At 40.8% G+C, this 25,964-nt stretch overlaps 1 protein-coding gene across 1 annotated transcript in view; it reads right to left on the bottom strand.

Annotated features, from left to right (window-relative positions):
• DCHS2 (dachsous cadherin-related 2) overlaps positions 1-25,964 on the bottom strand; it is a 182,067-nt gene that overhangs the window by 82,568 nt on the left and 73,535 nt on the right. The window contains exons 2-3 of the mRNA XM_024568565.3: positions 13,664-13,849; positions 2,437-2,668 (exon numbers count right to left, since the gene is read on the bottom strand). Coding sequence (XP_024424333.2) covers positions 2,437-2,668; positions 13,664-13,849 — 418 coding nt within the window. The remainder of the gene's footprint in view (positions 1-2,436; positions 2,669-13,663; positions 13,850-25,964) is intronic.

Raw genomic sequence — 25,964 nt, forward strand, 5'->3', positions numbered from 1 at the left:
TTGAGAACACCAACAGTTAGATTCCCTTCATGGCACGGCCTGAAAGCCTGTTATGCGCAGTGTAGAAAATGTGTGTGGCGTGTCAGTCAGCCAACAGATGAACTTGAACACAACTGTTCAAATTGGAGACTCCCTGCTCACTAGGCAACCTTTTTCCTATAGTTAGTCATAATGCCATTCAGCTGAAAGGTTAAAGCATAGCATTACCGGCCCTTATGAATTTCTCATGAGTTGTGATTAAGTGCAACTAAATTCTAAGTACCGTTAGACTGAGAAATGTCTACAACCTAAATGCTCCGATATGAAATAATACAGGTACCGGCCAACAATCACCCGAAGCTACTTCCATTACGAAACTGGTCTGTGCTTAAAAAAAAAAAAAAAATAGCATAATACTTCCTTAGATAATGACTCACGTAAAGTGTTCTCCATGATTAACGATGGCATTTGTCTTATGCCTGGTGCCAGGAGTGGGGAGCCTGGGGCTGACCGAAGCCAGCACAACAACAGAGATGTCTTCTAGAAACAGGGCACTAGGCAGCTCACTCTTCCAGATTTTCTAGGGGAAACTAGGTGATGAGTGTGTTGACGTCTTCTAAAAACAATCTCCTAAGTGCTTTTTGATTCTGTGCCCTGATTACTGGCTGACCTATATAAGTTTGGCAATGCTATTGCCCTAGAGGGCCTGGCGTTTTGACAAGCAGTTAAGGTCCTCAGTTTAGAGGAATTTTGAAAAAGCCAAGATAAGCAGACCAATTTCCTAAAAAAGTATGTTCTTCTGATCTTTTAAATGTGAAAGGGGCCATGTCAGTGGATTATTTTAAGCAAGGAAAGCTCTGCCTTATGCAGACTGCCATTGTAAACAACTAGTCCCGAGCAGTCACACACTCCAGATAGAGGGCACTTCCCAGGCAAGACGATGTGACTGTCCACCTCTTGGAGCTGGGTGAGAAGGCAAACTAACTCGGGAGATTAGACGTCCTGTGTAAATTACTACTTGTTGCTAATGAATACGGCTGTTGCCAAGGGTGTTGTAAGGATCCAGTCGGACAACGCACAGAGCATGCCTACCGTGGCACACGATGCTATCATCCTCATCACAACAGAAACCCATTCTGCCCGAGCTCAGATCAGGCGCTTTACAAAGAAACGTAATCTCAAAGGGTTATCTGCACTCCCACATTCACTGAGGCACAATTCACAACAGTCAAGTTGTAGAAAAAACCTAAGTGTCTACCAACGGATGAATAAAGAAAACATGGTATATATCCATAACGGAATGTAATTTAGCCTTCTAAAAAAAGGAAATACTGTCATATGCGACAAGATGGATGAACCTGGAGGACCTTATGTGAAGTGAAATAAGCTAGTAACAGAAGGACGAATCCTGTATTATCCCACTTACACAGGGAATCTAAAATAGTCAAACTCATAGCATGCGATAGCGGCATTGCCAGGAGGAGATGGGGAAGGAGAAACAGGAGGTTGCTCAACAGTGGGAACAAAGTTTCAGCTGGCCACATGAGGAAGTTCCAGAGACCTGCTGTCAACGCTGTCCCCAGAGTCCACAACAAAGGACTGTACATTTAAACACTTGTGCAAAGGGCAGATCTCAGGTTAAGTGTTCTTAACTACAAAGTAAAATGAAATTTTTAAAAGAAGAAGAAATGTAAAAGAGAAAAAATCTTTTTTTTTTGCAGCCTGATTTTTGGACCAGAAGAGCTCTAATATCTCCAAAGTATTATAATGTAATATACTTGAAATTTTACATTTTCTAGTAACGATTTTTCAAACAGTTTGTTAATTTAAGAATCTGATAGGAAGGGGAGAGTAACAACTTAAGTGCTGATTATTTCTTTAAAAAACCCTAAAACTCAGTTTGCTCACTGGTCTTTTTTGGCAGGAACACAATTACTGTATTAGAAAACTAAAAGGAGCTTTAGATATTACTTAAAAAAAAATACCAAGGAAACTTAAGACCCCAAAAGATTAAGGGAATGCCAGACCTAGTATTAGAAAGGGGTATCTGTCCAAGGCTCTTTGCATGAATATGATTTGTACACTGAAATGATGCAAATTATTCTTAGATGGTATACAGAAAAAAGAACCCACTGTTGACCAGTTGTTTCTCATAATTTTCTGCCTTTAATGCTCATGAAAACTTTGCCACTCTGGGGTAATTGGCACTACTTTTTTTTTTCAGGTAAGGAGACTGAAGCCAATGAAAATCATAAGACCAGGGGGAGGCAAGCTGGGACTCCAATCCAGGTCTAATCTAACTATAGCCCCGGCTCTTCTAAATATACCTCGTGCCCTTCTGGAAGGTGATATGAGCCTTGCGACATCCTGCTAATAAAAAAGAAATCACTTGGCAATTTTCTGGCTGTTTCACAGAAGATGTTGACTTTGGAGGAGAGCTGTTCCAAGGTCACGTACCTGTGGTAGAGTCGATGGTAAAAAGGGATGACGGGTCACTGGGGATGAGCTCGTAAGCCACTGTTCCATATATCCCAGAATCCCTATCAGTGGCAAGAACATTGACGATCTCAGTTCCCGGCTGGGTCTGGCCACTAATGCTCACCACGTAGGTGGACGGGTTAAATACAGGTTCGTTATCATTCATGTCCTCCAGTTCCACACGAACAAAAGCTTGGGCACTTAGTCCACCCTGTTGATGAATGAGAAGTGATTACAAATGCATCTCTCCTGAACACTGGGATACAGAATAACTGACAAAGATCCTAGAACAGACTTTTGAAACACATCAAACTTAAAGATGAGCTCCTTGAAGATGAGCTTACGTGTAATATCATATCTATACCTCAGCACTTATTCTTAAATATAAATGCTATTACACTTAAGTATCTTTGAGGCAATAATTTCAGACTGGAGGCCAAAGGTATTCAAAGGAAGTTTTCCTGATGTTCAAAGAGAACAAAAATTCACCTTTATCTCCAGAGCAATTTTTAACTGGTAAGAAGAAGGGATGAGGAAGTATTAGTGGAGGATACAATTGTAGAAATGGTCATTGGCAAAAGCCTCACTAAGAAGGTGCCATTTGAATTAAAGACTGACTGATATGGGAGCTAGATTTCAACGATCAGGATTGGAAAAGCATAACAGAAGCAAAGAGCAAGTGCAAAGGCCCTGAGGCAGGAGTGCAGCAGTGCTTGTCCCGGGCCTGTTCCGGGAACCGAAAGGCAGGGACAGATTGTGCAGGACTCTGGGAGCCTCTGAAAGGACCAAGGCTCTGACCCACCAGAGGGTTTTTAACAGAGAAGTTGCTTAATTTGACTTCGATTTTCACTGTTACTCTGGCTGCAGTATTCAAAACAGGCTGAAGGCCAGCCAGGCTGGAAGGAGGGAAACCAGTTGGGGGCTGTTTGGAATCATCAGTGGTAGCACTGAAGGTGGTAATCCTAAATACCTGGGGCCAGATTTGGTTTGGAATTCTGAATTGTTCAAGTTTTAGAAAAATAACACACCGCATAAAATAGTGAGAAGTGGATCTGATACTGTTTATTTTCTGTTGCTTCCATCTCAAAACAAGGAGAAGCGGAGAGAATACAACAGAAGAAAATAATCCTCTGCAATTTTTACTTTTCCAGAGTAAAAACATATGTTCCTACTTTAAAGCACCATTTTCCATTTGTATCTGGGACACTGTGATACTTTCATCTTTGACGAAAATCCTTGGTAAGTCACACAGCCTGGGTTTTCTCACTCACTTATCCTCCCCCATTCCCTTGCTCTCTCTCTCTCTCTCTTGAATTGTTTTTTTTTTTTTTTCTTTTTTCTGCTGTGGCAGGGAGGCACTGAGGAGGAAAAAGAAAGACAGTGGGGAGGAAGTTTTGACAGGAGCGGAAGGGAGGGCCACTGCTGGGCAGATCTGGAGGAAGCTCACGTGAGGGCGAGAGTGTTGTGCGGGGTGACGTTAAGGACGAGTCTGGAAGTGGCTCTCACACTCTGAGGTCCCACATACTGCAGACTTTGGGGACTAAAATAAAGTAAGAAATACATCTTTAGAAAGCATGATCTTCCTTGTTCTCAGTTGAATACGGAGCCAGTGCCACACCAGCAATGAAGTAAAACAGGAGAAATAAAAACAATGAAGTTCCATGTAGCCTGTATGTGTAAAATGCAGATTGGCTCTCTATCTTCAGCAAACCTGAAGGTCCAGGAGGTCCCCAGGTGGGGTGGAGTAACAGGGACTGCAGGCTGATTGTAAGCAGATCGAAAATACTGCAGGTACCCTGCTGTTTCTCTAAACGGTCTTCCTTCCTGCTGTGACTTCCTGTTGCCTTCCCTTCCCCCTTCTTTTTCTATTTCCAATCAAGTTCAAGATGTCCCTGAGGTCTGAGGAGGGCCTGAGACAACAGGTAATAGAAGTAATGAGAAAGTGGGGAAGATGTGAAGAGATCAAAAAATCTCCACTGAAGATCTTTGAGAACAAAGATGTTAATTCCTAGGCTCTCCATGAAGATCCTAAATCTGGCAACGCTACCCAAACGAGGCATGTTAGATGGACAAAGTGAGAAGTGTATTATCACAAAACAATGAACCGTTCTGCAGTATTGTAGATGTCAGTCTTCCTTTCTCAGGACTTCAACTTTTATCTGCTGAATTTATCAAATGGGATAAATTTTATCTCGTAGTAACCATTTGTGAATGTTTTAAGTATACTTCACATATAGTTTCTCCTTTGATTGTTATAATCTTCCTTTTTCAGACTTTTATGGCTTCCCCCATCTTAACAGATAAGAAAAACAAAGCAGAGAGAAGTTAAGGGTTTGTCTAAGATAAACAAGACTAAACAGCAGATCTGCAGTGTGTCCCCAAAGCCTCTGGTGACTTCTTTTAGATTAGATTTCTTTAAGGATTGCCATGGTATCAATTCTACTTTTCACAAAAGGCTCGTTTACAGAGGACTAGGGGCAGTGTCAACCACAGACTCAGCCTTAGGGATAAGGAAGACAGAGCACTGTGTACAAGGACTTACAATGCAGGAGATTGATGCTACACAAGCGGGTTTGTGGCACAGTGGAACAGTCTGAAGCCAAACGGTCTGGGTCTGCTCTCTGGCCCTGCCCGCATCTGGGACCGCAGCCTCAAGGAAGTCAGAGAGTCCCTGAGTCAGCGTGGCCTCTTCTGTAAGGCAGGGCTACCTGCTCACCTTGCAGGCCTGTTGCTGGAAGAACTGACATAACACGTATGAAAGCGCTTATAATGGTTAATCTCCATCAATTATGAGATTTTAGAGGCTCCTTATCCTAAGGGCTTGGGGCCAGGTAGATCTGTCTTAGAATTCTGAATTATTCAGATTTTATAAAGGTAACATTGTGCATGTACCTGGTAAGGTCTAAAGTGGCACCCCATAATCAAGCGCTTACTATTCTGCAGCAATTTAAAAAAAACATGACAAGAGTGTGGTGATGGCCATAGGGAAGGGGGTGGGGACCGGGTGGAGGCAGGCAGAGGAGGGGAAAATGGGGACACCTGTGACAGTGTCAACAATAAAGTGAAAGTAAAATAAAAACGATAGATAGCCTCTTGTCAGTTCAAGTCAGGTTTCTCATCAAATGAGTTTTTAAAACTTCCCAAAGTGAGCTCTTTGGGGTTTCAGAACTGCAGATAAAGGATGTAGATCTTTACTATTCAGAAGCTGACCTGAGCTATGAGCAGTGAATGGCAGGAACCTCAATGCTGAGGGGATCCTTGAGATAGGTCCTCAGAAGCAGTAGGATTTTAGATCTCCGGCTGGTGTGCAGTCCCCAGAGCATGGAGGAGCCCTTTTAAATGTGGTCCTGAAGGGGGGCTGCAAGTGGGTAGTGAGGAGGACTACCTATGGTCCCTTCCAATGGGGTTCAACAGCACTCTCTGTTGTCAGCGACTCCAAATCAGAAGGGTGGGAGAAAATTGGAAATGTTGGTTTGATGAGTCATAGCTAAATATTGAAGAAACTAAAAAAAGTCAGAATTCAGTCCAGTTTACAGATAGATAACAAAATCTCAAAGGCATCAGGTCGTACACCTTATTAATTATACCTCAATAAAGCTGCAGCAAAAAGGTAAAAACTGAGTGTGTCCTTTTACTCAGTAAGTTTGTTTCTAGAGAGCTATTTGCTTTACACACAAACCGTGCAGCACAAGCTCAATAGCCAACTTTTGTCATGAATACATATAATGGTGAAGGGCAAAATCAATTTACTTCCTATTCTGCTAGTGTGACACAGCCCTGCCCAGAGCCTGGAATGGGGAGATAGAGACGAAATAGCTTTATCTCAGACACAGGTTTCGCTGCAGAATTCAAGATGTCACAAAAAATAGAAATAGAATGCTAATAAACATACACACCAGTAAAAGAGACATTCACATGATGAAAATGAATGGAAAAAGGAAACAGGAATTTATATATAAACATGGAATAATTAAATTATAGAGCTTTATCATGAAAACCCATTTGATTTCCAATGTAATCCAATTACTTGTTTCCATTACATAATTTTATAGCACCCTCGTGGCTTCTACGGATGAGATAAATAGCAGCAACAGTAGCAGCAGAAATAGGTTATTTCAGAAGTGACACCAGTAAAATAGAAGTGATTGAATTTTTTAATATATTGACAGTCATCCTAAGATTAAGTAGAAAAAAAAGCCCAGAACATCTTATAAGAAAAAAATTCTTCTATGGACAAATAAATATCTCAGTAGCCACCAGCAAATGGGATCACAGCAATCTTCTTCCAAAGCACTTTCAAGACATGTATTAGGAAGAGAAAGGATAAAGGAAAAATCACAAACTGTCAAGGTAATTCTGTAAAATTAAAGGTCTTTGGTCAAAGTGCAGTTTATTGTTTTAAATAAATTCATTATGGCCTAGAATCCAACTTCTTGAACCTAAAATATCTTGTCTGAGTTCGTTTACTCCTCTGATTCAGTCGAGACTACTATTTAAGGGACAGCCTACCCAGTCTTTGTCAACATTAACTTCATCTTTGCCAGCCTTTTGGATTAGGGACGTATGCTGCTGGCAGGTATTGCACAGAACAGTTATGACAGATGCGGACTTCACCTTGTAGAAATGCACAGTTCATCACAGAAGAAATGTATAAATATGATGCAGGCAACCGCATGAACACTGTGCACTGGACAATACACACAGGGAGTCTCATGTTGCGTGCTCTCATATATCCTGAGGCAAACATGGGAGGCAGTTTTAGGGCCAAACAAAGTGAAAGCAAGGAAGCTGTTAAAAGCCTGTCATTTAGAGGAAGGGGGAAGACTCTTCTAAATATTGTCTTTAAAAATGCATGGCCAGGCGTGCCTCCAGGAGAACCCGTTTTCAGGTGAGCTGCATGCACAGCTCTCTCTTCCTGCACCTCTGCAGACTCACATGATGGTCAAGGAGGAGAAGGCGGCCATGCAAATGGAGACTGTGTCCAAACACCACAGAAGAAGGAGACTTTGAAGCCCCGATAGCCCATGTCCAGACACTAGATGCTAAAAAGATGCAGACCCTAGAAACACTGTGTCCCCACGTTGGATGTGTCATTCTCTGCTCATCCCAAGAAAACTGAATTGGTCCTCTTTACTACATGGATCTTTAAAGGGTCCTACGTTTGGCAACAGAAACCTGGGAGCAAGTCAAATCAACACAGGGGTCTTTAGGTCAAAGTGGGTATTGGATGGTAGCCTGGAAGACAGCTAATTCTTTTGGTAGTTTCCATGAGTGTGTGAGGGATTATATCATTATAATGACATGTATGCCTTTAACCTGGACACATTCATATGGAGCAAGCTGTCCCTATGAGCAGCTGGGCTTGCACCCAGATTGGCTGCCAAAGGTCCCCCACTCCCAGGGGAAATAACCATCTACGGAGGCTACTGGAAACAGTCAGCAAAGGTGGACAAACACACCCTGCATTCAGATATGCTCTGACTGAAGTCTGAGGAAGGAAGAAAAGGCAAATAGGCGTGGACTCAGGGACCTCACAGGGAATAGAGCTTCCTCCCTCTAACATCAGGCATCACTGTGGTGAGGGCCCTGAATCATCAGACACTGCCCCCCAGGGGTGTCTGTGGTGGGGAAGAAGGGGAAAGCCTGGAGGACAGCTTCATTAATGGCCTGTATTCTATGACACCACAAAGAACTGCTGGTTTGTGGGACAGCTGAGGGGCTCTGCCTGGGTCGGAGCAAAGGAAACGTAGGTGAAGCCAAAAGAAGTGGAGCCTGGAGGTGATAACAAGCAGGAATGTGGGGAAGCCCTGGGGGTGGTCAAAGCAGTGGCCACAGAGGGTGTGACGGTGATCACTGCTAAACAAGTGCCCTCTGCCCCAGCCACCAGAAAGAGGAAGATGATTCTGACAAGCCAATGGCCCTCTGGTAGAGCCAAGGTCTCACTCCAAGGCCACATTGGCCATGAAGCATGGTCTCCACGGATGGGAGTAGAATTGAAGCAGTTCACCCCAAAGACTAGACGGAAGAACAGAAGACTGTGCTGGAGGTGGATCCACACTCAAGAGCATCTGGAGGAGATAAACTTGGAAAAGGGCGGAGATGAGATGCAGAGCATGAAAGGAGGAGATGAACATGAGAGATGATGACAGCAGAGGGGCAAGTGGGGAGGAGGGCGAAGGGGAAGAATGCTTGTTGGTGGCATCTGAGGAAGAGGCTGAGGACTGACTGCCCAGGACTGAGCAGAACTGAGTGCAGCTTGTGTGGGACCACACAGGGCTTGGCACAAAGAAGAAGAAAGTGCTGAAAGTTGCCCGCCATGCCCAAAACTTTCTTTGATGATTTAAGGCGCTACCCTGGGACAATAGCTAAATTGAGTGGTGAATTCCCTAGGTATCACCAGGTGCTACTTCCAATAAATTGGAGTGAGACAAGGTAGCTACAGGGATCTTCCTTTGCGTGGCCTTAAGTAGAACAGGAGAGCCGGTGAGCCCTCTGCCCTCCTCTTCAAGGAGACTCCGCACCGGAACGGCATATTCTCCATGTACTCTACTTGCTGTATTCTGACACTTTGACATCTGGGACCTTGCTGATCTTGGAGGGACTGACCAGTATCCGGTGAGCATGCTTCTCAAAAGCAAATCAACCAGTCCAAAGCCCACACCCCCGACCACCTCCTTTATTGGGATTTCACACTCCAGGCCACCATGCATCTGCCCTAATCACTCCACAGCCAGATACCAGATAACTAGAGGCAGCCCCCATGCCCCAAGAGTCCACTGAATTTATTCAGAATGGCCAATCATAAGCCTGTTTATTCTGCCTCTCCCCCTTGCTTCTCTTGGAAACCACAATAAAGACCCTTGCCTAAAGTTTTTCCTCTCTCCCTCTGCCTCCTGTCCCCAGTGTTTCTCTTGTGCACACACACACACCCTCCCTTGGTGTGGCATGCCTTCCTCTTGGCATCTGTGAGTACAACAAACTGTTCCTACAGTGGCAATCATCTCCTTACCCACACCTAAATAATAATGAAACCTGCATTAAACCAGGTAGGGTGCAGACCAGCTGCCATCTGTCCCTGGGGCGGGCTTAGGATGAATCACCCAAACAAGAGGATGGAACCTTGAATATGAAGTACCCGCAGGAAGGATGTCTCTGGTCTGACAATCTAGAATATGTTGTGCTTTGTTAGGGGGTTTTCCTCCTATGAAACAAGGGATTTTTACAAAAGAATATTCTGATTCACATACATCATTGTCCGTTCAGGCTGCTGTAACTAAATGCCATAGACTGGGAGATTTATACATAACAGAAATTTATTTCTCACAGTTCTGAAGGGTACAAGTCCAAAATCGAGGTGCCAGCATGGCCAGGTTCTGGTGAAGGACCAGGGACTGCCAAACTTCTGGTTGTGCCCTCAGATAATGGAAGAGTTAAGGAGCTCTCTGGGGCCTCTCTTATGAGAGCACCAATGCCATTCATGAGGGCTCCGCCCTCAGGACCTTCCAATGGCCCCGCCTCCTAATACCATCAACTTCTACATTTGGAGGATCACAAACATTCAGACCACAGCAATCATCACCCTGAAGATCATTTCCTCTTTGATTTCTAAAAATTACCAAAGCTGCTACACAGCCTGTAAACACTTTCTTAGCTATCTTGAAAAGAAAATAGCTTTTGGCTGGGGGGAAAAATGCGTTCCCTTTGTTCAAGCTGGGAAAGCTTTGTGGAGGGGTGACATGGTTAGACATGCACTTGAATATTGCCATAGACACTGGTAAGCTGAGAGGAAAGGAAGGAATTTCCATAGAGTAAGTGTGGAGAGTAGGTTCAATATGGAAACAGAAAGAAGTAAGCAAGGAGGTTTAAATTAAATATCTGGATTGGTATCCTTTATTCCACTGAATATGCTCCTAATTAATGCACTACTTTTTGGCAGTAAAATTTTTTTCTGGCATCAAACAATCTTATTTCTGTTCAGATAATTTCTATATACACTTTTACAAAATCATCTGAAACCAACTAATTAGAAACAGATGTTTGACTACTGCAATATTGGATTTATACTGGTTATGCAATCTGGGATGGCCTTTTATAATTGCTTTAAAATCTACTAAGAATATATTTCTGAAGCCCTGGATAAATATTTGTGTGTGCATATATTGAGCTTTAAATAATCACACAGACTTGAATGAATTTAAGCTCCTCTGTTTACTCCTATTGTTGCTTCCCATGTGTTTTCTTACATAGAGACAAGTATTCCTGGACTCACATAGTCAGGAGTCCATGATTAGGTAAAATCTAATCAAATAGTTCACAGTAATTCTACTGAATATAGTAATAGATCATAGTAATTTTACTGAATATTTTCATGTAAGTTTCTACATGTTTACTTATAATAAGTATATTTAGACTTATTTTTGTCCCATCGACTCATGCCATAAGTAGGTAGATTTCCCCATTAATTTCAAAAGAGAAAGATTAACTATAAAGGTCAGCAGTGCCCATCTAGACAAAGGAGCAGTCAGTAAGCAGATCAAAAAGAAAGGAAGAAAGTCTCCAAAAGAGACTTAGTGGAAAGAAAATGTGCAAAACAGTGTGTATCTCTGCTGTAATGGAATGGGAATTGGACCAGCTGTTTCTAAAATGTACTTGGAAATGTAAATGGTCAGGAATAGCCAAGGCAATCTTGAAAATGAAGAACAAAGCTAGAAGAATACATATATCATGATGACTATTATAAAGCTAAAAAATTAAAAGGGTATGGAGCTAGTACAAAGTTGACAAATAAGTCAAAAATGGGGTGTCTAAAAATAGACACACACATACAGTCACATGATTCATGATAAAAGTGATACTTTAGTGCTGGGAAGAAAGAATGATCATTTCAGTAAATGGTGCTGCGTGAACTGAATACCCACACACGGAAAAAATAAGCTTTTCTCCCGCTAGATTGAAAAAGTAAGTGTAAAAGGTAAAACAATAAAGTTTTTGGAAGAAAACATAAGAGAATACCTTCCTGTCCCTAAGGTAAGCAAGTACTTCTTGAAAGGACAGTTGTAGGGAGTGGTGCGGGGGAAATGGAGACAACTACTTGAACAGCAATAAAATAAATAAATAAAAATAAAAAAAGAAAGGACAGTTATAAAGGGAAAAAGTACTAATCATAAAGGGAAACAGATTGATAAACTGAGCTTTATTAGAATTAAGGACTTGTGATGCTCACGAGACACCAATAAGGGAGTGAAAAGGCAAGCCCCAGAACGGGAGAAGCCATACGTAATAAATATATTCAAGAAAGAACTTGAAAACCAAAAACGCAAAGAATTCATACAAATCAATAAGAAAAGAAGACAACAGTACAATAGAAAATGGGTAAAGTATTGAACAGACACTTCACAAAATGAGTTAAACAAACAGGCAAATGAACATATGAAAATGTGCTCAATTCATTAGTTTTCAAGGTAATGCAAAGTAAACCCCCAATGTGCTGTACCGCTGCACCAGTATCAGAATTGCTATAACTAAAAAGACATTAAATATCAAATGTTGGGGGACCATGTGGAGCACACGAACATCTCATCCTTCACTGGTGGGAGTATAAATTGGTGCAACCATTTTGAAAAGTTGTTTGGTTTTCTTATACTCTAGCAATTCCACTCCTAAATATACACTCACTATAAATGCTTACATTTGTTCACCAAATTGTAATTTATGAGATAGTTAATGGAAGTACTACTTGCAATAAAAAATGGATACATTCAACTATTAAATAAATATTACTGTGAATTCACAGGAAAAAATACTCCAAACCAATGAGGATGAGTGAACTATTGATACACACAACAGAATAAATGATTCAAACAAATGATGTTGGACAAAAGCAGCAATAAAAACACATGCTATATGAATCCATTCACTGAAAATTTAAAAATAGGCTGACAATGTTTGGTGCTCCAAGTCAACAGTGCTTACTCTTAAAGGGTGAGAGGGTGGAAGGCATAGTTACAGCAAGAAGCCAAGAGAGGGGCTTCCCGGGCGCTAGTAATGTTTCTTCATCTGCTCTCATACATGTGTTCATGTTGCAAACATCCAAGAAGCTGTATTTATCATTTGTCTACTCTTCTGCATGTTTTTAAAATGTCAATTTAAAAGTTTGAAAAAAAAAAAAGACATAAGAGCCAATTTAAAGGGGCCCTCACTGATCTAAGATGGGTCAATAGGTACATCAGAAAGGAGATGTTCAGCCACATATGAAACAGATAGAATATGTTAAAATCTAAGAATTTATTGGATCCATTTCATATGTTGCTGAAGGAAATGAAGGGATGAAGGAAATGAAGGGATGAGGGAAAACATCATCAGCACTCTTTGGGGACGGCAAATGCACCAACTCATTATTCCCAAAACTGATAAAATAAAGAGGAATAATCAAGTATAACTTGCCTTTCCTGTATGAATCATGTGGCAGGGTAATCAAGTAGTTAATGAGAGAATATTCTTCTTAGTTGAACATTCCACATAATAAATGCAAAAGGAATAATAGGATTCAAAATCGCCATATCATTACCCATAATGGAATAATGGTGCGCGTCTGCCGATGCAATAAAAAGCACACAGCATCGCCTAAATGAACGCAAAACTAATCAGGTCTCTGGCTATAAATGCCAGTTTATAGGAAATACGATTTTTAAAAAAACATACTAAATGAATCCGAAGGATGTAATCAGCCACATTCAAAATGTAGAACATTTACAGTGAAAATGACTTGATTTCTTCCAAAAATAAGTATCTCATGAGAAAAGGTAAGGGGGATGGGGGCTGACTATCATAGATTGAAACTTAAGGAAGATAAGTGATGAAATCAATTTGTGATCTTATTTCAATCTTGATTCAAACAAGCAAGCTATTAAAAGACACTTTTAGATAATCCAGAAATTTTTTAATGGAATGGATATTAGATATTAATTAATGTTAATTTGTTATAGTTATGTTTTTAAAAATCATTATCTGTTAGAGATATTATTGAAGTATTTATGGATGAGATAACATGATGGCTGGTATTTGCCTCAAAATTCTCCAGCAAAAAAAATATATAGAGGTAGTGATTTATGAAACAGTATTGGCCACTGGTAATCATTGGTACTCTCTAATGTATACACAGTGGTTCACTTCTGAGTCTGTTCCAAGTTTCATACACAAGACTTACCCCATCTCTAGCTTTCACCAAGAGATCATAGGTGGCTGGATCCCTTTCCCTGTCGGTATCTTGAGAAACACAGATTCTCCCATCATGTGGATCAATCTGGAAGGCTCGAGGTGCTTCATAGCTTTGGAACCCATCATAAAGAGAATACTCAACCAAGCCATAGAGTCCTGCATCCGCATCGGAGGCCTTTACCTACAAGACAGAGGTTGACCCGTGAGGAAAGAGGAATGCTAGTATCCTTCTTCAGTTGGTCATGCATTACCATCATGAGTTGCATAACCAAGTAACTAACCCCCACAGCTTTTCACAGAGTGTAGGCTTTGGTTTCATCTCTCTCTCCTCTTACCTTCTGTGCAAACTCCCCCACTTTGTGAGTTCTCCTTTTCATTTGGTCTCCTCTACCCATTCCTGTACTTTCATAGGACCTCTGAAAGTTTGAGTTCCTTGGGACTCAGCCCTTGGTCCTTTTGCTTCCTTATTCCTCTCACTATATCTGAGTGATTTCACCCAATCTCAAGGTTTTAAAAACATCCACATGCTAACAACTTGACAACATATCTATGGATTCCCTTTCATACCAAAGTCCTTTAAGTGATGGGTTCAAAACCCACCCCCACCCTTTCAGAACAGCAAGGGAAGGGCAGATAAACCAAGGTCATGGGTAGCACAATCACTAGTAATCAAATCCAACTGACAGAATTCACCTTGGCATATGAAGCTTGAGTTTCCCAAGCCAGGTTCCTTGCAAGAGTAAAGTCCCCATCAGGGCCCCATAGAGCCTGCAGACAGAGTCCTGCACAGAGGCCTCACAGACTGGGGGATGTGCAGGGATGAGATCCAGCCCATGCTCTGCTCATCGAAACACACACACTGGCGTGGAGCAATAACTCACTGACCAGAGGAAAGGGCACATTTCTCTTTGCCCATAAATACCTTTTATGTTAGCAGCGGGCATGTGCCTGGTGGAAAAGATGAAGGAACTGGAATCATGAAAGGCATTTAAACTTATTTATACTAACTGTAGGAGTATTTAGTGAGAAATACAATAGGCTATATGGAACTTAAATTATTTTTGAGCTCAAGGGCTTGGTGTAATGCTTTTGATTTGCAATCCAATTAACAGCAAACATCTAAATAGTACTTACAATAAAATAAGCCCTTTAAGGGAAGATCAACCAAGAAAGAAAGAGAGAGAGAAAGGATGAAAAAGAGAAAGGATGAAAAAGAGAAAGGAAGAAAGGGAGGAAGGAAGGAAGGAAGGAAGGAAGGAAGGAAGGAAGGAAGGGAGGGAGGGAGGGAGGGAGGGAGGGAGGGAGGGAGGGAGGGAGGGAGAAGAGAAAGAAAGAAAGAAGGAAAGAAAGAAAGAAAGAAAGAAAGAAAGAAAGAAAGAAAGAAAGAAAGAAAGAAAGAAAGAAAGAAAGAAAGAAAGAAAGGAAGAAGCAAACAAACAAACAACTACATGTTATGGAACAGGTATTATCCCAATTGCTTAATATATATTACATACTTATAATCTGTAACGACCTCCACTTTACAGATAAGAAAAGTCAGACTCAGAGAGCTTAAGTAACTAGCCAAAGATCACATGGCTAGTAAGTGTCAAAAGTGGCATTCAGACCCAGGCAGTTGGACAGCAGAGCACATGCTATTAAGGATCATATTACCCTACCTCCCAAGTCCTACTCTTGTCAGTTCACCTGTCATTTATTGAAAAAGAAAACAAAAACCTCCCAAATCTCCTTAACTTCCTCTAGTGCAGAACTTGATTGCGTGCAACACCATTCCAAGTAACTGTTTACTTAATATGCACATGGCTTTCTCCCCAGAACAGCATTAGCACAAAGAAAGTCAACTGGCAGTAAAACCGGTGCTCTTGAGTCTTAGCTGAACCTTCTATTCCATGTGGTCAAATTCCAACTGGGTTCCCAAAAGTAGAAAAACAGATACAGTGATAATAATTGGAAATAAAAGAGAATTAAGCAGATAATTCAGAGTCCACCACCCCCCTAAAAGATATCTTATAAAGAAAACAGAGAAGAAGAAAGAAAAGGAGTGGCTGTTTCTTTGATTCATAGGACACATACTGCTGAGGCCCCAAAGTCACCATGATAGTGGAAGAGAGAGTGGAGGAGGCATTCTTGTTTTGAGCTTCCTCACCCCAGAAGTTAAGTTCAGATCCTATTCACTGCACAGAACTAGTTACATGGCCCCAGCCTAACTGGGAGAGAGACTGGGAAAGTGAAGGATCACAAAGATGTTTGGTGAATACAGTCTCTGCCACAAGGGCCTCTACGTCTTCATCTGAAGACAAGCAGGTAAGATTATGTAGGTTTCTAAGTAGCCTCTACTATGCAGTGAAATTTAAGTAAGTGGAAAGTCATACCCACACAAGGCTTCCCAATGGGCTCCTACTTGGGCAGCCCTACATATTTCTGCAAGACTTTTTGGAGGGAGGCACAATAGAAAACAATCAATCACTTACATTAATAGTATTTCTACTATAGTCAATTTAACTCTGGATTTTAAAAAATTGATCTACTCATCATCTACACAATATACATTCAGGAGCTATGCCCTAATTATTATGTTTCCCAAAAAAACCTCATCCCAATAACATGTTCAACAACCAAAGTTCTCAACAGGCAGGACCCTTCATCCCATTCTACCTTGAGCAAATTACTGGAATGGGACTTTTGGGGCTATTGTGTAGTCTAGCCCAGTGGTTCTCAATCAGGGGCAATTTCGCTTCATGAGGACATTTGGCGATGTCTGGAGACATTTTTGATTGTCACAGCTGGGGAGAGGGGGCTGGTGGCATCCAGTGGGTTGAAGCCAGAGGTGTTGTTAAACATCTTACAAGGCACAGGGCAAACCCCACAACGAACAATTCTCTGGCCCAGAGTGTAAATAGTTCCGAGGTTGAGAACCCTACACCTGATGAAACTCTTAACAACTGGCGATATTACTTCCCTCTTTGTCTTTAAATTCTTTCAACTAATGACACAGTCTTTTAAATTTATCTTCACTCTCATCTATCATGTTCTCTGGCAAAATTTCATCCTGTGCAACTAGCTAACATGTTGTGAGTTATTCTTCTCATCAGATGGGCTGAACCAGGAAACCCACGAACTTCCCCACTACAAAGGACTAAATTCCAAGTACATTTGGTCTATTCCATTTTGGCAGCTGTTAATGATTTAGTAGCCTCAAGTTCCCAAAGACACCAAATATATCTTCTAAAACCATATGGTATTCTCAGTAACTTTGGCTTGGTTGGAAGATAAGAACAATGAACTTCGAATTCTAAAACTCATTCTCAGCCTTTAACAGCACATAGTAACAAGTTATTTAGCTTACATAAAACAAGTTTCCTTATTTACGCTTTTTGCTCATCGGGACTTTTGGAAAAGCAAATGTAAGGAATAAAAGTAGGACAAGAGTACTGATCTCAGTCTAGGTTAGCAGTGCAGATTCTGACGTTCGGGATCATAAAGTAAGAATGCGTTCCTCTCTGTTTGTAGTCAGCTCCCTAAAAATACTGACCTAATATTCCAGAACAACAAGTCCACCAACTAATATTTGGTCTTGAATGCCTGTAGTTAATGTTGCCTCTTTATGAGGTCTATAATTCCCAATAGCCATTGACTGGCACATAAAATGCTGGCAACTTAAATAAATTTAAATTTAAATAAATTCTATCGAAAGTAGAGATGGCTTTGCCAAACCTTCAAGAGGAAATCCTGACTAGTAAATAAGCTCAGTGTGCTCTTTCTCCTGAGATAGCGGCTTAAAGCAGAGAATCAGAGAAGCATCTGACCAGAGTCTATTATCACAACCTTCTGGGGCTAAGGGAGGCATCTAGAGATCTCTGGAGGGGTTATCCTTGAATCTACTCAGAGGCACATTCCAGCACTGTCAGTGGCATCCCTGTGTGCTTCTTGCTCTCCATTTACCTCTTATAGATGGAGATGAACTTGATGATTTTACTTTAAAATGATTCTAAGAACTGCTCTCCCTTAGCCTGATCTTTCACAAATTTAATGGAGACATTATAAAAATGCAAAATATTAATAACTCCCTGATTCCATTACTAGCTTCCTGAAATGTAAAGAATGTTTACCACTTTCTTAAGTGGTAAAGGAAAGATATTCCTTTTATCCCCGGGTAAGGTTTCCTCTATGTGCACATGTCAGGGGGACAGGAGATAAAGGAAGACATGGGCTCTAGAAAGCATGTTTGCATGTTCCACAGTGGAGTGAATTGATTTGCATTTCCCTCACCAGAATAGCTCCCCCCCAACCCCATTTAGGAAAGGCTTCTCTTCAACAACTGGGCAGCTCTGCTGGCGGTCACTTGCCCGGCCAATCACATCAGCGCCCCAAATCCAAAAGTCAACCCAAAGTCATAGGGTGATATATTGTCAATCATGTCATTTAATTCAGTGACATTTATGGAAAAGTCAAAGAGCCCATTAAAAAAAAAAGAGCAAAACACCAAAAATGTCCTAGAGAAAAGTAGCTGTACTTTAGATGAAATTTTAAATTAAGTAACTCACTTTAACGTTTTTCTTACTATAATTTCCAAAATTGCGTGTGCCATATCCATGAGCATATAACAATTTGTCTGGAGAAACAAAGTTATTGACACAACAAACCCACACCTAGAACTTCAAACAGAAAGCACAAGAAAAGAAAATGAAATGACAAAATAACTTTTTACTTTTGAAGTACTCAGCCAATCGCTGATCTTACAGTTAAAACAGGATAAAAATATTCCAGTGACAGTTGGATCTACAGCATTGGGTCCACAATGGATGGCCCCCATATGCAAGCATGCCACTCTCTGAACACAGTTTGGGCAACTTCACCAACGACCTGTGTCTTAGCAAGTCTAATAATCAAGACTGGGTCCTTATTTTCCATACCATTCAGCCACTCCTAACACAGTTAATCATCTCCTTTTCAATTGAACACTTCCTCATCACACACCACTCTCTAACTCTCTTTCTCCCACTATAACTAAGTTTCCTTTGCTGTCCGTGTTCTCTTCCCAGCCTCTGAACGCTATAGCGCCCTAGGACTCAGGCTTTGGACGGCTTCTCTGTTCAAACCACATACACTGCCTGTAGTGGACATTGCCCATTACAGACAACTCTAATACATTTGACTTGCTTTTATCTTAACCATCAGAACATTCCTTCTGTAGCCCAGAACATCCTCGTGCTTGTCTGCTTGACATCCCCTATAGTCCTTGTGCTCTTGCTGCACTTGTTTGGGATCCAGAGTTTCTTCACTCTCCCCAAAGTCTCTTCTTGATTGTTTATTATTAACAGCATTGGTAACAAGAGTAAAGTTTTCTTAGTTCTGGTTCTTCTCATCATCTTACATGTACTATTCACCTCTCTATTATTACACTTTCACTAGCAATATTGCAGTGTGAACTCCTTTATTTGTTCAAGACAACCATCATGTTCAAATACTTTATACTACTCTATCACCAAACTATAATAACATGAAAGAAAACTCATATTTAAAAAACAAATCAATCTTCAACTGAATGTTTTCATAGTATTCTTACAGGTATCTAGAAACGCAAAGAATGACATCATCAGAAACATTTTGCGTATCCAAAAATGAACTTGTATTACAAATGCTTTATGATTATTAGAGATATTCACAATGTGTACCATTATTTTTCAGACTATAAGACACACCTTTTCCCCCAAATTTGGGAGGGAAATGGGGGTGCATCTTACAGTCCGAACGTAGCTTACCTGGCTCACTCGGGGAGGGGGCAGCGATAGAGCTGGGGTTTTTTCTTCCTTTTTTCCTCCTCTAAAACCTAGGTATGTCTTATGGTCCGGTGTGTCTTATAGTCCAAAAAATACGGTAATATGATAAATCCCTAAATGACAAACAAATTCACAAGAGGATCTTCGCTAAATATTTCCTCTAAGGTTTTATTTTTCTGAAGTTCAGATGTAAATTCTTTGGCCAGTGAGAACTGTATGTAAGATTTGGCAGAATAAATAAGGAGTATAAAAGCTGACATCCTATTCCTATTATTTCTCCCTACCTCAAGGATTTCACAATGAGATTTATTTTCAAATATACCTAATATACACAAACATCAGTGCTTTCAAAGTGCTGGATAAACATCTCCTTTTCTCTCTCTGGATTGCCTGCTTTGGTGATCTCATCCAATCTCATAATTTTAAATTTCTCCTGTATTAGGACAAGCCCAGTTTTGTTCCTCCAGCATGAACCCTTTTCCTGTGCTCCACACCCACGTATGAAAGACTTCCCTAACTTGCCCACTAGACAAAGTTCATGGGCACCTCACATTCAACACGTCCCAATATAAATTTCAAATTCTTCCCACCCAGTGTCCCAAGTTACTTCTCTCTCAGCCTTTTCCAATTGCATGATGTCTCTATCCATCCTGTGACTCAAGTAAAGAACCTAGGATTACCCTTCCACTTGTTTCCCTGACTGCAAGGAAAAATAAAAAACACCCAGCAAAATAGTTATAGACTCTGTCTTTCAGCTTCAAAGTGGAAGCTGTAAATGATGCTGAGAGATCAAGTGAGATAAGCGCAACCCATTAAACACAAAAATACTTAACTTCAAAAAGACTCAGATGAGCTCTGATCCAATCGTTCTCATTATTGTTTATGTTATTTTTACCTTTTAGTTTGGGAAAGATGGAAATGCTGATCACATCCAGTGACTGTTGAAGACATTCTCATTTTTCAGTAAAAATTTGGGAACGATACAAAAGGTCCACCAAAATGGAGTCTGTTAATTGAAAACTACACGATGGAACAGTATGCATTTGTTGAAAAGAATAAAGCAGAGCCACATGTGCACACACACAAAATAAACAGAATACACTGTTAAAAAGAAAAGTTGTAAAAATGTAGAGGTCCAGTAAGATCCCACTTTTGAATTAAAAAAATGTATATATGCTGCAATGGTCCTATTTCTGCCGAGTCTAGAGCCTCCCAGACTAAGGGAAGAGAATGGCTTTTCTAATGATCCTGGAGACACACGGGCTCTGTCCGCATAAACTAGGATCAATGTCAGCCCCCATCACGAGAGACGTCTGAACCGGCTTGGGCCTCCCACAGCTGTCTGGATCAACCCCCACCTTAGGACTAGAATCATCCCTGCTCCCGGAGCAAAAAGGACAGATCAGAGAATTTCTGGGTCCGAGAGAAGATAAGGTGCTGAAGAAGAAGAGGACAAGTTAAAAAGACCGACAGACTGAGGTAAATGCCTCTCCAAGAGACGGGTCACTTGCAAATGGGAACAAAAGCCCAGGCCAGACAACAGGGCAAATGGGCAGCAAGGCTGGGGCCCACACCCAACTTCGTAACCCTCTTGACACCATATGTGTTGTGTGGCGTGCAACAATCTCAAACACAAAGGTGACTTTACAACGGTAGTTACAGAATACTCACATCTGTATAGGGATACACTCAGTAATATTGTAATAACCATGCGTGAGACCAGGGGAGCACTTGAAACATGTACATCTGAAACTAATATAGAATAATATTGAATGTAAACTGTAATTGAAAAATAAAAATAATACATTTTTTATTATTGACATGTTTTGTCATGTCGATAATACTGACATGTTTTGTGGCTCCACCTGTGTGTTCACCAGCAGCAGAAGAAAACCAGATATGAGCTTCCCTGCCGGCACCTGTGCACCTGTGGTCCTTCCGCAAGGACACCAAGAGGTGTAGGCGATGGGCCGCGTGTACCACTGGGCCCGCTCAGAGGTACGGCTCATTTCCTTTCGGCCAGTTACCTAACCCAAGAGAGAAGACTATTGTGCAGAGTTACATAAATGTTCCTATTTCCAGAGAAAATAAAAGTCTGAAAAATACACCCCAAACTCCTAACAGGTGTTCTCTCTTGGGATGCACTCATGGCAAACTTCACTTTTTACAAATGTTTCTGTGAACAGTGTTTTCTATTGAGCCTGATATATATATATTTGCCTGATTCATATATGTATATATTTATGTATGTGTGTATATATATATCAGGCGCACATGGGCTCTCTCTCTCTCTGTGTATATATATATATATATATATATATATATATACACACACACACATATGTATGTAATACACATACATATATATGTATATGTGTATATATATATCTTCTATATTATAGGATTTTAAGGGCCACTTTCTCCCCACTCCACCCACAAAGGACACCTTGAAAGTTCTACAGAGTCAAAAAAGGGGAGCTGGTTGTTGAAGGTTTTAAAGCATTCATTTTAAGCATTATGTTCTCTTTTGGGAATGAGAATCATAAATTACGACCATGAGACTTTTATCTTGCAGTTGTACTTCTCCTGTATGTGTTTTGGAAGATGAAAAGTTACCCTAAATTTATGCCCAGAGGTCCTCCCAGGGGACGGGCACGCTCTCAGATACAAACACAACCACGTGTGCTCTGCAGCCCAGGGCGGCCAGCGGGTTTGAAAAATTCTAACAAGAAAGCAAATAGTGGGAAGGCCAAGTGAAGTTGCAGCCACAATGTAACTTCAGGCTATGAGTTCCAGTGTGGACTCTGACCTTCGGAAACACAGTTAATGCTGTTTTCACACTTGCAAAGGCATCGTAATCACAGTTGGCTAATGTTAAGGTTTGGAAACTGAGACTCCATTTGGCAGCTTTGCTCTCCTGGGGGAACAGAGAAGATGGTGCACGTAGGTCTAGTGGAAGCACAGGTTGCACTGCTCCGCCCCCCCTTCCCCCCGTACAAACACTGTTACAGAACCAAGTGTTTGTCATAAGCACACTCTTTGCAGGGGTGTCCAACCCGCGACCCGCAGGCCACATGTAGCACAGGATGGCTATGCATGCAAAATCATAAATTTATTTAAAACATTATGAGATTTTTTTGCTTTTATTAGTGTTTGTGTATTTAATGTCTGGCCCAAGAAAACTCTTCTTCTTCCAGTGTGGCCCAGAGGCACCAAACGGTTGGACACCCCTGTTTAAAGGAAATTTTATCACATTTCAGTGTTCTCTTTTATAAGGACTTACAGGGAAAAATTCCCCCAGGCTTTAGTTCCAGGGAAGTCAACGCTTCTCCTGGGCACCAGGAATGTTTTAAGTGGGCAACTTCAGGAGTCTTGTCACCCTGAGGACTGGTACCAGCTCTCATGCATGTACATGATCTTGCAGATTCTACTCCATGGAGTAAATTCTTCCTGCCTCTATCTTACTGTGCTACTTCATGTTCATCTTCCCCGTTTTCCTGAATTTCACTTTCATCTTCCCGAATTTTGTATAGTTTTGTTAGTAGCTTTGTTAGTCTTTTAATTAAGTAGAGCACAAAATACACTTACTTAGTATCATTGTACAGAAATGGATATTATAAACATAACAGCTGTATGACTGATAGTTGGCCAAGGAATGCAAACTTAGGAGGCATTTTTAGGCTAGAAGAGGCCAGAAGATCACTTGAAACATGCTGCCAAAATGAATTAAAAGCAAAGCATACCTTGCAAGTTTGAATCTCTATAGATTGACTCAAGTGCCACTCCTATGGCTGTTCAACCCATCCCACAACGTTCCAAGTCAACATCTGGGCTTGAAAGCTTTTGTTTGGGGGGAAAATATTGGCCTCACATTTTAATGCATACGAGGTGAGACAAAGACAGTATGAGGATGGTAAGTGATTATTTAAAAAAGAAACAGTGTCTCTTCATTGAATTAGCTTCCCGTGTCTGTTTGGAAATTCTGTCTAATTAGCAAGCTCACTTGGCCACCAGTCTGAAAAAAAGAGTCTCTAATTAGCATTACTGCTAATACTGTCCCAATTTGTTGACTCCTGAGATCTTTTAATTGGCTCTGAACTCAGGAAGGGAATAGAGTCTGTTGAGTCTCCACTGCCAACACTTTGCAGTCACGGTTTCCGTGGTGTCCCTAACCCAACTTTATAACCTATTTTCTCTTATTTCACTTTTAATGCATGTGTTCCCGTCAAAAAATACAATCAACTGTTTCACACACTCCTTGTTCCAGGATTTGTCTCGTGATGCTCTTTCTGCATGGAATTCCTTCCCCATCCTACTTCAATATAATCAAATCCTACTCATAATTCATTCAGTTTTTAATATAAAGGCCCAATGCAGTTGCCACCTGTTCCAAGAAACTCTCCCTAAAGCACTCGGCTGAAGCAATCTTCCTTCCCACTGAATTCCCATGGGACGGACCTCTTTCATTCTTGACACTGATCACTCCCAATTTGAGTTGTGTGTCTTAAACCTTACTTGTTTGAAAAGGATTTCAACGAATTGGTAGGAAGTGAGTACTCTAAGAGAAGAGGAAGGCATCCTTGGTGAAATTAACAGCCTTAGCATAAAATCAGATCCATGGCTGTCTAGCCCACGCCTGTGTGGCGTTGAGGGGCACAGAGGCAGGTAGTGTAAGCTAAGAGCAGGCAAGGACATTGCACTCTGAAGTGGAATGTGCAGTCAAATATCTGCTTTATTTAATGACACTGGAAGGTCCATAAAAGTTGGAATAGCAAAAGGGGCATAAAAGGCTATACGAGTGAACATTTATTAGGCAAAAGTATCTTATATATTTGTCCAATCTTATTTCACCACACATACAATTTGGGCTATGACTTAATGACTGGTTATTGTCTCTATTTCTGTTCTCAACTTCTTTCATAAATTAAGCCAACTGCATGAAATTAGAGCTGTCTATGTCTAGGAAATCTATTCTATATTCAAGAAGAAGCCCATTTGTATTCCTGAAAATGGCTTAAGTTAAAATATGAGCTCCATTTTAAATAAAATATTGCATCATGTGAAATAAAAACAGTTCAATTCCATTTTTTCCAGCTTCGTATCAAATAAGACTTGCTTTTTCACAAAACTACAACAAACCTTTAATGACATGACACTGTGTCCTCTGGTTTTTCCAGACGACTGTCCCTCCTTAGTGGGCACTCTTTTACTCTTTAAGCCCTAGGGTCCAAGTGTTACTCGTTCCATAGTTAACTTTCTCAAGGAGAGAAAAAACATTTACTTTTTGCTGGAGGTTTTCTTTTAAAAATAGCATCTCCTGAGACCCATATTTCACCTTTGCCAACACATTCCGCGTGCTGTTTGTACAGTAACAGCTTCTCAAGACGAGATGAGAGAAGGGCTGAGAAGCAATTCTCCCTTCTCCTTCATTCTCAAAAAAATGAATAGTGGAAACCTGGCACACCATCTCAAACAGCTTCTTACCTCTCAGCTGGACAGAGGAAAACTAGGTAGAAGACATACAGCTAGTGAGAGGAGAGTTTGAAGGTATAAAACAAAGGGTTGACGAGTGGACCAAGGACTGAGACTGCAAAAGAAGATAAAAATGGGTGTAAAAGTACATACATATGCTTTGTTTTTTGTTTTTGCTTTAGAGAGGGTAAGGAGTCACATCTGATACATTCACCTTTCTAACTTCTTTTTAAATTTAATTTTAAAGTAACAACTGTATGTGTGTGTGTATATACATATATATGCATATAATATATTTGATGTACAACATGTTTTGGTATACATATACATAGCAAAGTGATTACCAGAGTCAAGCTAATTAACGTACCCATTTCAGTTAGCTTTGCAAGGGTGTGTGTGCATGTGGGAGTGAGAACCTGATATCTGCTCTCTGAGCAAGTTTCCAGTACACTGTACATTATTACTAACTAATGCCACCGTACTGTATATCAGGTCTCTAGAATGTATTCATCCTACACAACTGAAACCTTGCACCCTTTGACCAGCATCTCCCCATTCATTCCCCCCCGCCAACCTCCTTGCCCTTAGTAACCACCATTCTACTCTCTGCTTCTATGTATCTGACTTTTTTTAATTCCACATATAAGTGGAATCATGCAGTAATTTTCTTTCTGTGTCTGGCGTATTTCATTTACCATAACATCCTCTGGGTTCATCCATGTTCCAAATGGCAGAATCACCTTCTATTTCAAGGCTGAATAGCCCAAAATCTATGTCCCCACAAGGCTTTGTACTATGACCAATCAATATCTGTTGGTTTGATTTTAATTTTATTCAAATAAAGAATTCTATATGATAAATTTTCTCTATGCCCTATAAGAATAAAGCACTAAATAGGAGTTTAAATCTGGGTGAACCATTTACTAATTGTGTCAAATGGGATTTTTAGCCACTTCCCAGGGTGAAGAGTCAATAAAATAATGTACAGAAAGTACCCAAAGCCTGACACAGAGTAAACGCTCAGTGAAACTTGGGTAT

The sequence above is a fragment of the Desmodus rotundus genome, chromosome 9 (assembly GCF_022682495.2).
Source record: "Desmodus rotundus isolate HL8 chromosome 9, HLdesRot8A.1, whole genome shotgun sequence".
NCBI lineage: Eukaryota > Metazoa > Chordata > Mammalia > Chiroptera > Phyllostomidae > Desmodus > Desmodus rotundus.